The sequence below is a fragment of the Oratosquilla oratoria genome, chromosome 5 (assembly GCF_046742065.1).
Source record: "Oratosquilla oratoria isolate Oo_2021 chromosome 5, ASM4674206v1, whole genome shotgun sequence".
In the NCBI taxonomy this organism is placed as follows: Eukaryota; Metazoa; Arthropoda; class Malacostraca; order Stomatopoda; family Squillidae; genus Oratosquilla; species Oratosquilla oratoria.
Genome location: NC_134781.1, coordinates 88360873 through 88375526, shown reverse-complemented (window position 1 = coordinate 88375526; position 14654 = coordinate 88360873). Strand labels below are relative to the sequence as shown.

Below are 14654 nucleotides of genomic sequence, written 5' to 3'. Positions count from 1 at the left end.
CTAGTCTCACTTCATATGACAGTTCTGAGAGTGTTGGTGCCTATTTCGTAATTGCTCTTTGTATTCTTTCAAGTTCTGTTATACATTTTTTTTGTACTTGGTGACCAAATCGTCGCTGCATAGTCCAATTTTGTTCTTATTATCGCGCGCGTGCGCACCCCTGGTTCAGGGCCCACACAATGTAGCATTTTCTTGAGTACGTCAAACTCGCCGGGTTTCTCTAGACTGGAATCCATCCTGGTAAGAAATATAAAATATCTTAAGACACACGCTGTGTAAAGCATGAACAGCACAGCGTTGCTCCTCTCAATGCAATTTATTCAAACAAAACGTAACGGAAACATATGAATCTGTTTTCCCTAAAAAAGCGTAGACTCAGAGGTGACTTGATACAGGTCTTAAATTCTAAAGGGAATTGACAACATCAAAAGTGACCAAATTTTTTACATTGAATGGGAATCAGACAAGAAACAATGGTCTCAAACTGTCCGGAAATAGATTCAATTTGGAAGTAGGTAGAAACAACTTTGCCAACCGTGTAGTTAATGAATGGAATAAACTTCCTGCACAGGTAGTGCAATGTAGTTCAGTTCGAAGCTTTAAGAATCATTTAGATAATAAATACCTAAGATGCTGTAATGATTTTAATTTATCTTATATTATTTGTTTTTGTTTTGTTATAATTTTCTGTCTGATTTTCATTTATTATTAGTTATATGTCAATTTATTATTATTTACTATTTACCTGTTTGTTTATCATTTAAAACTATACCTATGCATTTATTTATGTATTTTATTTGTTATTTACATTATCATAGTTTTTATTTATTCTTTTATTATTAATATGATTTTTTTTCGCATCCGACCTAGATATGGATCAAAAGGTCTCCTGTCGGCATGCTCCGCCTTTGTAATCCTTTGTAATCCTTTGTAAAGCGACTTGCCAGTTGAAGGCAACTATACTGACATACGTTCCAACAATGCAAGGCAGATTGAGACTGAAATGATATTTTGATATCACAACAAATCACTTTTATGATGTGAGTAAAGAGCTACAGGTAGAATTTAACGCAGGTTAATAGATTTAGAAAAGATGCTGAGTAGCCAATATGTGCACGTGTGCGTGATTGTGTACATATATACAGTATATGCAGATATGTGAGTAGCTATTTGGTATTTCCTGTTGTTACATTCCGTACACTTTTTTTTTTGCTTATGTCATGGGTGGGAGTGGCTGTGTGTCTTAGCCGGCTACCCCCCTAACAATGGGGAAAAGTCCCTTGGTATATAGGTAACTTAGGCCAAAAATAGGAATTGTTTGAATTTTTTTTTTTACATATTTTGATCTCGCTATAGGAAGTTTTTGTTGATCTAAGCAGTCAGGCATCAATACTTAGCCCAATACCGTACGATGGTGATGTCGCAATGTATCCTTTATTCCTCTTAATTATATCTTTTTAAATGAGATTATTTCTCTGAACTTCAGGACACGGTTCGAGCCTAATCCCTTCACTGTCGGATGGATGCCACTGAGGCGATTTAAACCGCTGGCGACAGCCAGGATCAGAGGTAAAGTGCCATCAGGTACGGGAGGAGATGCTGCCTGTGGTACGGGTGGGGGTCCTCCTCCTCCTCCTCCTCCTCCTCCTCCTCCTCCCCTCTCTTCCCCTCTCTTCCCTTGACTTTGCGTCCCCTCATGTTCTTCCCCCTCTCTTCTCTTCCTCCCTCCCTCCTCTCTCCTCCCACCTCTCCACCTACTCCTCCCTTCCGCCATCTCGTGTCCCCTCTCCTCCTCCTCTCGTCACCTCTCCTCCTCCTCACGTCCCCTCTCTTCTCCTTCCTTCCACTCCCCAGCCCATCTGCACCTACTGTCATCGATTTCCTCTCCCCTCCCTCCCTCCCTCCCTCCCTCCTCTCTCTCTTCCCCTCATCTTACCTCCCCTCCCTCTCCTCCTCACCTCACCCTCCCTTTCTGTCTCTTCCCCTCCTCTCCTCTCCCCCCTCCCCCCTCGCTCCTCCCCTCCTTTGCCCTTCCTTTCATCCACCCTCTCTTCCCCTCTTCTCCCCCTCCCCTGCCCTCTCCCCTCTCTTCACCTTATCTTCTCTTCCCTCCTCTCTTCCCCTCACCTCTCCTCCCCTCCCCTCCCCTCTTGGAAAGGATTACGTCGCTTCCTTATTGGTGTGAAGCGCTATAACCCCCCCCCCATGTGTGTGTGTGTGTGTGTGTGTGTGTGTGTGTGTGTGTGTGTGTGTGTGCTCGCGTGCGTATGTGGGTTTCATTCACTATGGCCTTGGATCACGTGACAGACTTGCGGTCGACATGTATTACCCTACCAGATGTGAACACGGAACACTTATATATAAACTAATCCATGGGCAATGCCTTACTCACACTTCCTATTCCCTTGCTCAAGGGGAACTGTAACGGTCTGCTGTGTTAGTGAAACTTTCAAGTTATGAGCAAGTCTCGATCTCAAGTCTGCGTGGTCGCCAGACGTCTACGCTAACCACTACACTAGGAAGTCCTGTATGTGTGTGTGTAATTCACCTTGGTCTTTGGAACACGTGTTGAACTCGTGACCGACAGCTATTTCCCTCCCGGAAGAGAGCTCAGAGCTCGTATGACCGATCTATGGGTAATACCGTGACCTTACACGCACACACACACCCAACTCCCCGTCCACGAGAGTTGGAATAACGACTCGAAGCGCAGCGATACTGAAATTATTTCAGCCCTGGGCAGGATTCGAACCCGGACCGCCGTAGTGACAGTCAGGGACTCTACCAACCGCGCCACCGGTGTGTGTGTGTGTGTGTGTGTGTGTGTGTGTGTGTGTGTGTGTGTGTGTGTGTGAAATGAGATTGTATTAAGAAGAATAACTTTACCAGACTTAGTTTATACTTTATTGAAGTTAGTCATACAAAAGAACAGATCCTCTCATCACATTTACAAAATTCTTAACTTAACGAGTTTAATTCATCAATTAAACTTGGTTAATTACTTACATTGAAGCCACAGGTGTCTTTCAGGCTCGGTCCGGGAACCGAACGCCAGCCCATGGGACTGTATTTCTCGTGATAGTATTCCTGATCAACAGAGAGCAGTGCAAGTTCACTTGGATCAGTCCTTAAAAAAAAAAAAAAAAAAAATGCCCCCAACGGATAGACCTCTCCTTGGGTGGAGGAACTTGAGAGAGAAAGAGAGAGAGATAGAGAGAGAGGGACGGCTAAAACGGCACAACGAATCACTCCCTCTTGCGCGAAGTCTGTTGATCAAACACACATATAACGAGTGAGCCTCCAAAATGGGGTTCCAAACAACTGAATGGAATGCATTGGCGCCAGGTGCCACTCCTTACTTACCCCGAAGAGAGCTTGCTTCACAAAGACTGAGGAAACCCTCCTCCTCCTCCTCCTCCTCCTCTTGACACGTTCCGAACGTGGTGACTGCGTTCCCCCCGGCATGCCTTCAGGAGGCCACAGGATACTGGAAACTCGGGAGAAGGTCGCAATCCATTTGTGTGCAAATGCCATTCGGGAAGGGTGAAGGAGACCACCCCACAGGGAGATTCTGGCAAAGAAATCCACTCACAGGGAGATTCTGACAAAGAAACCACCCCACGGGGAGATTCTGGCAAAGAAATCCATCACAGGGAGATTATGGCAAAGAAACCACCCCCACAGGGAGATTCTGGCAAAGAAATCCATCACAGGGAGAGTCTGGCAAAGAAATCCCTCACAGGGAGATTCTGGCAAAGAAACCACCCCACAGGGTGATTCTGGTAAAGAAATCCCTCACAGGGAGATTCTGGCAAAGAAATCCCTCAGGGAGATTCTGGCAGTCTTTCGGTTCAAACGTCTTTCCACTTCTTCACGACTTCGACTCCATCCAGAGGGATGGAATCCTTCGAGGCAGCCTCTTCCTCCTGACACTCGATTCTGGACTGATCATTTCATCTCTGTCCTTTCTGAAACTTTATCAACTTCCCCCCTTCCACCCCCCTTTTTTTTCTCTTTCTTATATCTCTGACTTTTGCCTTTGCGCCCACAGAATGTAGTTCCTTAGTAGCTTTCTTTGAGTCTTCCCTCAGACGCTCTCTCCTTCCCCAATGAGATTATGCCGAACTTCTTCAGGAGGACCCTTGAGAGCCACCTCCCCGTCGTCGTCGCCTCCATGGAGGGCCCTCGGCCTTTGGTCGACTCCTCCTTCCTCCACGACCTCTCCGGGAGGAGGCGTCGGCGTGTTCCAGGGCTGGACGTTGCCGGCGCAGAAGGCGATGAAGAAGACACTCGAGACGAAGTAGATGCTTCCGGCGATCCAGAAGACTTTCTGCCACTGATCAAGGCTCTGCAAGAAAAGTTGGAGTAAGTCCCTCCGGATGCTCTCAGGCCCTGTCTCACGTGGTCCAAACCCATCCAGGTCTTAGTAACACCCCCTACGGACCACAGGCACGTAGTGTTATATCATGAACTATACTGATCCCTGTCCAAGGAAGATTTTTGGTCACTTGCAACTCCCACCATCGCTCCTTGACGACCTCCTTGACTTAATATCTTCGGGGCGATATCGTCTCCGTGGAGAGAATTGATGGCGATTCAGAGCTTTTATTCTGGCTTGTGCCAGACCATTCTATTCAGTTCACAATTGTCTTGGACCACGTGTTGGACTCGTGATCCTCAGCTATTTCCCTCCCGAACGAGAGCTCAGTGCTTATACATGACAGACCTATGGGCGGGATAGAGTGAAGGGAATGTCCTCGGCAAGGCTCAAGGTGCGAAAATGCAAAACAAGAACAGGGCAGTTCACTTTGGGAAGAAACTGAACGCCATGTCGTCACGCGACGACGTTTTGGGAGCCAATCTCCCCCCTCCCCCACCCCCCCCCCCTTTTTTTTTTTTTTTTTTTTTTTTTTTTTTTTGTCGCTTTGCTACGGTGACGGCTTCAACATATTTTATTCTGGCTAATGCTGGGACGATTTTATTCACATGAGGGGACTAACTCTGGGAAAAGAATGAAATCTCTGTTACCGTGGCGAAGAGATTAATCATTAAGTTAATCACAAAACATTTGAGCTTCACGATTGCCCCCCTCCTCCTCCTCCACCACCTCCTCCCTTCCTCCTCCACCTCCCCTCCTCCTCCTCTTCTCTTCCTCCTCCTCCCTTCTCCACCTTCTCCCTTCCTCCTCCTCCTCCTCCACCTCCTCCCTTCTTCCTCTTCCCCCTACCCCTACCCCTCCTCCTCCTACTCCTCCCACTCCTCCTCCCTTTTACATTTCGACTGTCATGACTAAAAAAGAGAGAGAGAGAGGTCTTTTGTCAAGTTGAATAAAATCGCCCTACGGCGTTAACCAGAAAAAAAAGCAGAGGAGTGACATCGTACCGAGATGGTTGAAAGCGCTCCCTTAAGTCGTACTCCCGTGTATAAGCGTCGGTAAAATAAATCTTAAAAAAAAAAAAAGAAAAAAAAAAAATCGTCTCGCGCTCCCTGTCTGGAGGAAGCCCCTCCGAAGTAGAAGCATTTCCTTACCTGGTCGGGCGTGAGGGCGGCCACGGTCATGGGCGCCAGGAACCCGGGAACGGTGGCCAGGCAGTTGCTTACGCCCATCAAGGTACCTGTAGGAGGAAGAGGAACACTATAAGCCTCAGTGGTTCCCACTTCAGTACGAGTCGAATCTCGCACGCAGCATCGTCTGCCATATGTACGATGCATCAAACTACTCGCATCGTCTGCCATATGTATGATGCATCACACTACTCGCATCGTCTGCCATATGTACGATGCATCACACTACTCGCATCGTCTGCCATATGTACGATGCATCACACTACTCGCATCGTCTGCCATATGTACGATGCATCACACTACTCGCATCGTCTGCCATATGTACGATGCATCACACTACTCGTATCGTCTGCCATGTGTACGATGCATCACACTACTCGCATCGTCTGCCGTATGTACGATGCATCACACCACTCGCATCATAAAGTCATTGCTGTATTGCACGTTCTCTTTTACTCTGAGTAATAATATACACAGTAAACGTAATCAAACCCTTTCACAGAATCCGGTTCTTAACCCTGGAGGTTCCCGACCCAAAGTTGGGTCGTCAAGCCATTTGAACGTGTCCCCAAGGATTTAATATTCCTATTAAACATATCAGAAGTAATAATACTGTATTAGAACACCTAGATCGTTAACGTCTGGGGACAACATTATAGAGATATAGACGATTTAATTGATATGGGAAATCTGTCCAACATCTACAATTATCTTAGAATTTAAGTGAAATAAAATGATTATGAGATTTATGGGTCGCCGTGGTCGATCTGGGCAGGATTTTGGGTCGCAGCCAAAAAAGGTTTTAAGAACCACTGATCACTGAGGTGTTGTGTATCGTGGGTACAGCGTCAAATACAAATAACGAAAGAATGACGGTGTGGCTGTGGATAAAGATAAGATAGAGTCGTGTGGGTGGGGTGTTGGTTCTGTGGGTGAATGTGTATGTAGATGTGGGTACGTGTTGTGGGGAGGGGATGGGCATGTATGGTTGTATAGATGTGGGTGTAAAGGTTTATTTGTGTTATAAAGGAGGTGCCAAGATAAGAGGGTGGAGGGGATTGGAATATGTAGGGGATGGAATGGGTGGGAGTGGTTTCTATGCCTTTTTCTTTTTGGCTACCCCCCGGGTAAGGGGGAAAAAGCTTTGGTATATGCATATATGTATAATCCAATCCTGCGTGGATAGAATGATGAGAACTTAGGTTGCATCGGTAAAAGAAAAAATATATATGAAGTTCGACCATCCACGCAAGTCGCCCCACGAAGCGCTCTGACAGGACCAAGTCTACTGAGAGAGAGGTTCCTTCATATCGATAAATAATTTTTGGAATTGTTACCTACCACCACCGTCACCACTACCAACGTTACCATCACCGTCACCACAACCATCACCACCACCACCATTACCACCACACCCACGTAGTGGTGATAGCTCACGTAGTGATGGTGACAGTGACGTCGATAGCTGTGATGAGTTGTGGCGGTCGTGTTGACGACTCACCCGCGTAGTTCGGCGCGATGTCGATGTGGTTGGCGAAGTAGCCGGAGGACATTCCGCCGTTGAGGCCACAGGCCAGCGTCAGCAAGACGACGGCGGCCAGGGCTGAGGACCCAGCGTAGCCCACAGCAACCATCAGCCCCGCTGGTATGGTCATGGCTGCAGCAACATCAGGGCGGCGGAGGAAAGATGGAGTTAAATGAGTCGGGGAACTGAATGGCCTCCAATCTGGAGACAGCAAGGCAATATGCATATATGTGCTATTTTACACAATGTATATATACATTAATATATATATATATATATATATATATACCCATACATATGATGTGTGTGTTTGTGTGTATATTTATGTATATATTCATCTAAGTATGTATATGTATCTATATATATTCATCTAAGTATGTATATGTATCTATACATATTCATCCGTGCTGGATTTACCCAGGAAGTGGACCCAGCCATCGAAGAAAGGAAAGCTTGGTACTAGTTTCCCAGTTTAAAGAAAATAAATCCGTGGGGAAGACAAATTCAGAGACAAAAATGGAAGAGGGCGAACAGGTGAAGATAAAACGTAGAATGATTTTACTCAAGTTTCCTAAAAAAAAAAAAAAAAAAAAAAAAAAAAAAAAAAAATATGGGCCGTAGGGGTTCGCGCCTACTTACAGATGAAGGTGAAGAGCCTGCGGGTGTTCCTGGTGGAGAGGACCTTGGAGGCGCGGAGTCCGTCGGCCACCATGCTCATGAACATGCCCAGGAGCCAGCGAGAGAGGTAGGGCAGCGCCGACAGTAGTCCGTTCTGGAGGCAGAGGCAAACATGAGGATCTTCAGTTCCTTCGGATTTAGGAAAGGAGGAGGAGGAAGAAGAAGAAGAAGAAGAAAAAGACACCCTTAGGCAAGGATACAAAGAAGAAAGAGAACAAGTTTGATACATGTCATAAATCATTTGTGTGTTTATTTGTATATTATCTGTCTTCTCTTTTTTTTTTTTTTTTGCAAGAGGGGAGGGAGAAGGGGGGGTCGCCGATTAAATGAAGCGGCCTTGCTGTGGATGTGCTGTGTCTTGCTGCATTGCTCCTGACCCAGGGCAGTGGGTAAGATGCAGGGACGACCCGTCAACCAGGAGGAGCCAAGAAAAGAGGGAGGGAGGGAGGGGTGGTGAATGGGAGTGGAATATGTGGGGATGAAATAGGTGGAAGTGGATTTTATGCCTTTTGACTTTGGCTACCTCCCTGGTAAGGCAGTCAGAGCCCTTGTTATGTGTATATATGTATTAACTACGTATTAAATTCGGGAGAAATTTCGTTTATTTAGTTGTCCATGGCTGTAAACTGGTATTAATGTTAGCTCGTGAAGAATCCAAGTCTGAACATAAGAATGAAGGAGACTGCAAGAGACCATAAGGCCTACACTAGGCAGCTCCGTCTCCATCACCACCTGCCATCCCCATCCATAAACTTGTCTAATCTGGAGGCTATAATGAGGTGAAATTGAAAATTCCCAACGTTTCGATTCTCGTCCAGTAATCGGTCACCTCAGGAGCTCCGTCAGATGTCGGTGATGATATTTTTATCGAAATAGACACCATATGAGGACGGAGCCTTTATTGTACTAATAAACGTCCCGTGATCACAGGTCGTTTATTTTGATAGACTTGTCGACAACCACCACTTTCATACATGAGGATATTTGCTACCGAGAAGGTACCTCGAGGCGTTGACGTACATAAGACAGAATGAGTGGAAGGGTGGTGAGTTAAACGCCAAGAAAAGAAAAAAAACCGTTGGGGTTTTTAATACTGACGTTTCGTTTTAAAACTCCAACGGTTTTTTGTCGTTTACCTCACCACCCTTCCACTCGTACCTCGAGGTGTTCAAAGATGCTTGTTAACCTCACCCCCTCCGACGGATTGTGTAGGAAGGGTACCACGGAATTGAATTAAATATCTTAAGAACACAAGAATGGAGGGGACTGCAATAGACCATAAGGCTCACACTAAGGAGTTCCATGCCCACTGCCATATATCATCCCTTCCATGATTTTATCTAATCTAATCTACTGTTTGTGGGAATCAGAAGAAGAAAAAATAAAGTGTCACCCGGTATGGGCAGGGTTAGTTGACGGGATTCGAAACGTCGGGTAATGAATGTACAGCACGTGAGAGAGAGAGAGAAAGAGAAAGAGAGAGGCTAGTCCAGGGAGACGAGTGTAATGGTAGTGATGTGATGAGAACAACCAAATTACGAGTTTAAGAGAGAAGACGGAAATTGATTAATTAATTATCGGTTGCTATACCATCACCCCCCCCCCTCTCTCTCTCTCTCTCTCTCTCGTACACACGCACACACATTCACGACTCGATGGCGCGGTTGGTAGAGTTCCCGACCGTCACTACGGCGGTCCGGGTTCTATTCCCGCCCAGGGTTGAAATAATTTCGGTATCGCTGCGCTGCGAGTCGTTACTCCAACTCTCGTGGGCGGGGAGTTTGGGTGTGTGTGCGTATAAAGGTCACAGCAGTACCCATAGATCGGTCATGTATGAGCTCTGAGCTCTCTTCCGGGAGGGAAATAGCTGCCGATCACGAGTCGAACACGTGATCCCAAGACCATGGTGGTGAATCACACACACACACACACACGATAACGTACCTGTTTTATGGAGAACTTGAAGACGTGCCAGAGGTAGGAGGGAAGTTCGGTCAACAGGAAGTAGAGCCCCCAGTTGTTGCCGATGTCAGCCACAACAATGGCGGCCACCGGCAGGGATGTGGCCACCGATCGCCAAGGTACAGGAGGAGGCTGAGGTTCGGTAAAGGCGGTCAGTCAGGCAAGAGGAAGGTGTTGGGGGGGTTGGTTACTCGATGCGTAAACATACATTTGGCGGGGGGGGGGGGTAAATTTCGACGTTTGATGTAGGGAAGCGAAATGAGTCAAAATCTGAGTAATAATACTCATTATTGTACTGTCATTATATAATTTTTGCTATTATTGTTGTAGTTATTATTACTTTTATTGTTGTTATTACTATTATTATCATTATTAACATTTCTATTATTATCATAATTGTTATTACTATTATCATGATTGTCATTAGTGTCATCAATATTATTGTTATTATCATTATTATTGTAATTATCGTTTTTATGATCATTTTCTCAGATGAAACAATATTCAAATTACGATTCTTTATTGCGACAGAATTTTTTTTTTATTATTATTTCTCTGTTTTATTAGTACATACATATAACAAGGTTTTTCCCCCTTATGAGGGGGGTGGCCAAAGTCAAGGGCATATACCCCACCCATTACACTCCCCTCCACCCTCCCTTCCCTCCCTCTTTTCTTGGCTCCTGGACGACGGGTCATCCCTGTATCCCGCCCATCGCCCTGGGTCAAAGACAATGCAACAAGACACAGCACACCCACAGGTTGCCCGTTTCATTAATCGGCGTCCCCCCCCTCCGTCCTCTCACGCAGAAAAAAGAGAAGACGTGGAGAAATTCCTTCGGGTTGCGTCAAAGTATCATTCACACATAACCGCTCCCCCATCCCCCACCCACTCCCTTCCATTCATCACAGTATCATCCATACACAGCCATTCTCCACTCACCCCTATCTTCTGCCTTCTCCCTATCTGTTTATATTTTCTTTGTAATTCCTAAAATTTTACAGAAGATAGGGGTGAATGGAGAATGGTTGTGTATGGATGATGCTGTGATGCATGAAAGGGAGTGGGTGGGGGTAAAGGAGTGAGGGAGTATGTGTGGAAAAGAAATTCACACAGACCAAAGGGATTTCTCGCCGTCTTCTCCTTTTCTGCATGAGGGGACGGAGAGGGGGGTCGCCGATTAAACGAAGCGGCCTTGCTGTGGATGTACTGTGTCTTGCTGCATTGCTTCTGACCCAGGGCAGTGGGCGAGATGATGCAGGGATGACCCGTCATCCAGGAGGAGCCAAGAAAAGAAGGAAGGAGGGAGGAAGGGGTGGTGAATGGGAGTGGAGTATGTGTGGATGAAATGGGTGGGTGTGGTTTTTATGCCTTTGTTTATTGGCTACCTCCCTTGTAAGGGGAAAAGGCCCTTGGTATATGTAAGTATGTATGCATTTAATTCCTGTGTGTTGACCTAATATTATCATGTTTTATCTCTGTCTAGCGACAGACACTTCTATTCAGACAAGAGGAATCCACGGAAGAAGACTTTGTCCGTCCGTCCATCTACTTCGAAATTCGCTGTGGCGCGTTCGGCCTCGACCCCGCCTCGTGAGCACAAAGACTCTGGTTTAATCCCCAGTATCTACCGGTGACTGCCACTTGCCCCTGCTGTCCCAGGACATCGGCGCGAAAGGTGACAATTTTTAGATCCATTCCAGGTAAGCTTCCCACCAATTTCATTTATTAATTTGTTTTATTTATTTATTATATTTCATTTTTTATTTATCTATTTGTTAATTTTTATGTATTTATTATATTTTATTTTTATTTATCTATTTTTGTTTATTCATTTATTTTCATTTTATTTATTTATTTATTTATTATATTTCATTTTTTATTTATCTATTTGTTAATTTTTATTTATTTATTATATTTTATTTTTATTTATCTATTTTCATTTATTCATTTATTTCTATTTCATATATTTATTTATTTATTTATTGTCATCGACATTGACACACAAAGGATACCAGGGTTCCTCTGAAATGAATAAAACCGCTTTGCATTCACCAGAACAAAATCATGAATGACCATCATTGAAGATGGTGTTCAAGTGGCCCAGAGACCCCAACGAACTGAATAAAACAGGAATAAAATATATAAAGTGACGAAGGGGCTACTGTGAGTGACCTCGGTTGACCTTGGATGACCTCGGGACACTGACCTTGGCACTGGTGTCATCCAGGGAGGACTGGATGTACTTGCGCTCCTCGGGCGAGATGGTCGGGTGGGCGGCGGGGCTGTCGTGGGCGAAGACGAACCAGAGGGACGCCCATGCCAGGGCCAGGGCGCCCGTCGTGTAGAAGGCGGACTCCCAGCCACATTGCGAGATAAGCAGGCCACACAGAGGAAAGGTCACGATCACGCCGAAGGTCGATCCTGTACGAGAGAGTCGTTCTTGTGGGTTGTAGTTTACATATATATACTTATATACTTATACATATGGAAATAAACTCTCCTACTAGGATTCGAACCCTCGCCAGAGCGGCTTGCTTCGTAAAAGCGAGGAACGTACCGTCACTCCACCACGACGCTTCAAAACAGAACTCGCCACAGCGAATTTCGTAAAAGGCGAGTGACGGTACGGTCCTCGCCTTTTACGAAGCAAACCGCTCTGGCCAGGGTTCGAATCCCAGTAGGAGAGTTTATTTCCAAATGTCAAAATGACACAAACACTTACACATATATATACATATTATATGTATATACATGTATATATATATGTATATATATATATATATATATATATATATATACATGTATAAGTATATGTCATTTACTTATATACTTATACATGTATATACTTTATATATACTTCTGTCCTTCTGGACAATCTAAGGCCCGTGGTCATGTGTAGGAGGGAGGGTATTGAAGCTTTTGTCTCTTTCTCATGCTCTCTTTCTCTCTCCTTTCTCTCTCTCTCTCTCTCTCTCTCATGCTCTCTCTCCCACTTTCTCGTATGCTCTCTCTCTCTCTCTCATGCTCTCACTCTCTCTCTCTCTCTCTCTCTCTCTCTCTCTCTCTCATGCTCTCTCTCCCACTTTCTCGTGTGCTCTCTCTCTCTCTCTCTCTCTCTCTCTCTCTCTCTATATATATATATATATATATATATATATATATATATATGTATGTATTTATGCACAAGTATCACAAAACACACGTGACTACACCGATATGCTGAACACCACAGGGGAAAAGAAAAATTCTTGGAATCCAAGAATTTTTATTTTCCCCTGTGGTCTTCAGCATGCACATATATAACTTTCAATCCCTCAGTTGCGGAACCTCTTCTGAACATTGGACATTACGCGATTTCTAGTTCGAAAAAGCCCTTCTCCCACTTACCGAGGTAACTAAAGGCGATGAACTTCGAGCGCTCGAGGGGGGGGATCCAGCGGGCCACCATGGCGTGCATCGACGGGAAAGAGACGCCCTGTGGGAGGAAGGAACGAAATTTCCATATAGGACGCGCGTCTTCGAGGGCAAAAAAAAAAAAAAAAGAATAATCATAATAACAATAATAATCCAGCATGGCGAGTCTTCCTTGATTTAGATTTCCGTTCTCAAAAAAAAAAAAAAAAAAAAAATCTAACATGTTGGCGAGTCTTCATTGATTTAGATTTCCGGTCTTAACCCATTCAACTCCGATGACAAGATGTCTTGTCATTTGGTCAAATAAAACAAAAAATCATAAAACACCAAAATGTTTGATCAAACACCAGAAAAATATGACGTCAGTCCTCGCTTCGCTCGCAGCGAAGCGAGGACTGACGTCATATTTTTCTGGTGTTTGATCAAACATTTTGGTGTTTTATGATTTTTTGTTTTATTTGACCAAATGACAAGACATCTTGTCATCGGAGTTGAATGGGTTAAAAAAAAAAGTTGGCGAGTCTTCATATTGATTTAGATTTCCGTTCTCAAAAAAAAAAAAAAAAAAAAAAAATCCAACATGTTGGCGAGTCTTCATTGACTTAGACTTCCGTTCTCAATGTCGTCAGGCGATTTTAATCACCTGAGAGATGGGCTTTGGTAAGGACAAGGTCCAGTCTCGGTGCCACTCCCACAGCTGAATAAAATCGTCTGGCGGCATTAGCTAGCATTTCTAAAATAATATCAAATGAAATAAAGTTGACACGAATGGTAAGGAACCCATAAAACTCCTCCTTCCTTCCCTCGCTCTCTCCCTCCTTTCTTCTCTCCTTCCTCTCCTTTTCTTCCTTTCCTCCCCTCCCCTTTCCTCCTTTCCCTCTCTCCTTCCTCTCCTTTTCTTCCTTTCCTTTCCCTCTCTCCCTCCTCCCCTCCCTCCTTCCCTTCTCTCCTTGCCTCCTTTCCATCTCTCCTTCCTCTCCTTTTCTTCCTCTCCTTTTCTTCCTTTCCTTTCCCTCTCTCTCCCTCCTCCCTCCTTCCCTTCTCTCCTCCCTCCTTCCCTTCTCTCCTCCCTCCTTCCCTTCTCTCCTTGCCTCCTTTCCTTCTCTCCTTCCTCTCCTTTTCTTCCTTTCCTTTCCCTCTCTCCCTCCTCTCCTCCCTCCTCCTCTTCTCCCCTCCCTCCTTCCCTCCTCTCCTTGCCTCTATCCTCCCTAACCTTCCCCCCCCACTCCCAACTCTGGTTGTCCTCCCACCGACCTGCACGATGCCAAGGAGGATCCTGAGGGCGACGAGGGCGCCGTAGTGGCAGGAGGCGGCCACGGGCGTCAGGAGGCTGAGAAGGCCGCTGGCCAGGACAGCACCTCCGAAGATCCTGCGCGTCCCGTACAGCTCGGCGAGGCGTCCTCCCGGGAGCTGGGTCGTCAGGTACCTGAAGAAGGATCGGGTGAGGAACGGGGTGGGGTGGGGGAAGGGTGGGCACGTTATAAGTGAGCAGAAGCTTATATATAT

General features: G+C 45.4%; 1 protein-coding gene across 1 annotated transcript in view; it reads right to left on the bottom strand.

Moving 5' to 3' along the window:
* Positions 1 to 2890: 2890 nt before the first annotated feature.
* The window catches only part of LOC143025655 (sialin-like), a 40335-nt gene continuing 28571 nt past the window's right edge, over positions 2891 to 14654 (bottom strand). Inside the window, exons 5-12 of the mRNA XM_076185651.1 lie at positions 14403 to 14574; positions 13122 to 13209; positions 11941 to 12155; positions 9713 to 9862; positions 7730 to 7862; positions 7067 to 7222; positions 5530 to 5615; positions 2891 to 4348 (exon numbers count right to left, since the gene is read on the bottom strand). Coding sequence (XP_076041766.1) covers positions 4088 to 4348; positions 5530 to 5615; positions 7067 to 7222; positions 7730 to 7862; positions 9713 to 9862; positions 11941 to 12155; positions 13122 to 13209; positions 14403 to 14574 — 1261 coding nt within the window. The 3' untranslated portion in view covers positions 2891 to 4087. The remainder of the gene's footprint in view (positions 4349 to 5529; positions 5616 to 7066; positions 7223 to 7729; positions 7863 to 9712; positions 9863 to 11940; positions 12156 to 13121; positions 13210 to 14402; positions 14575 to 14654) is intronic.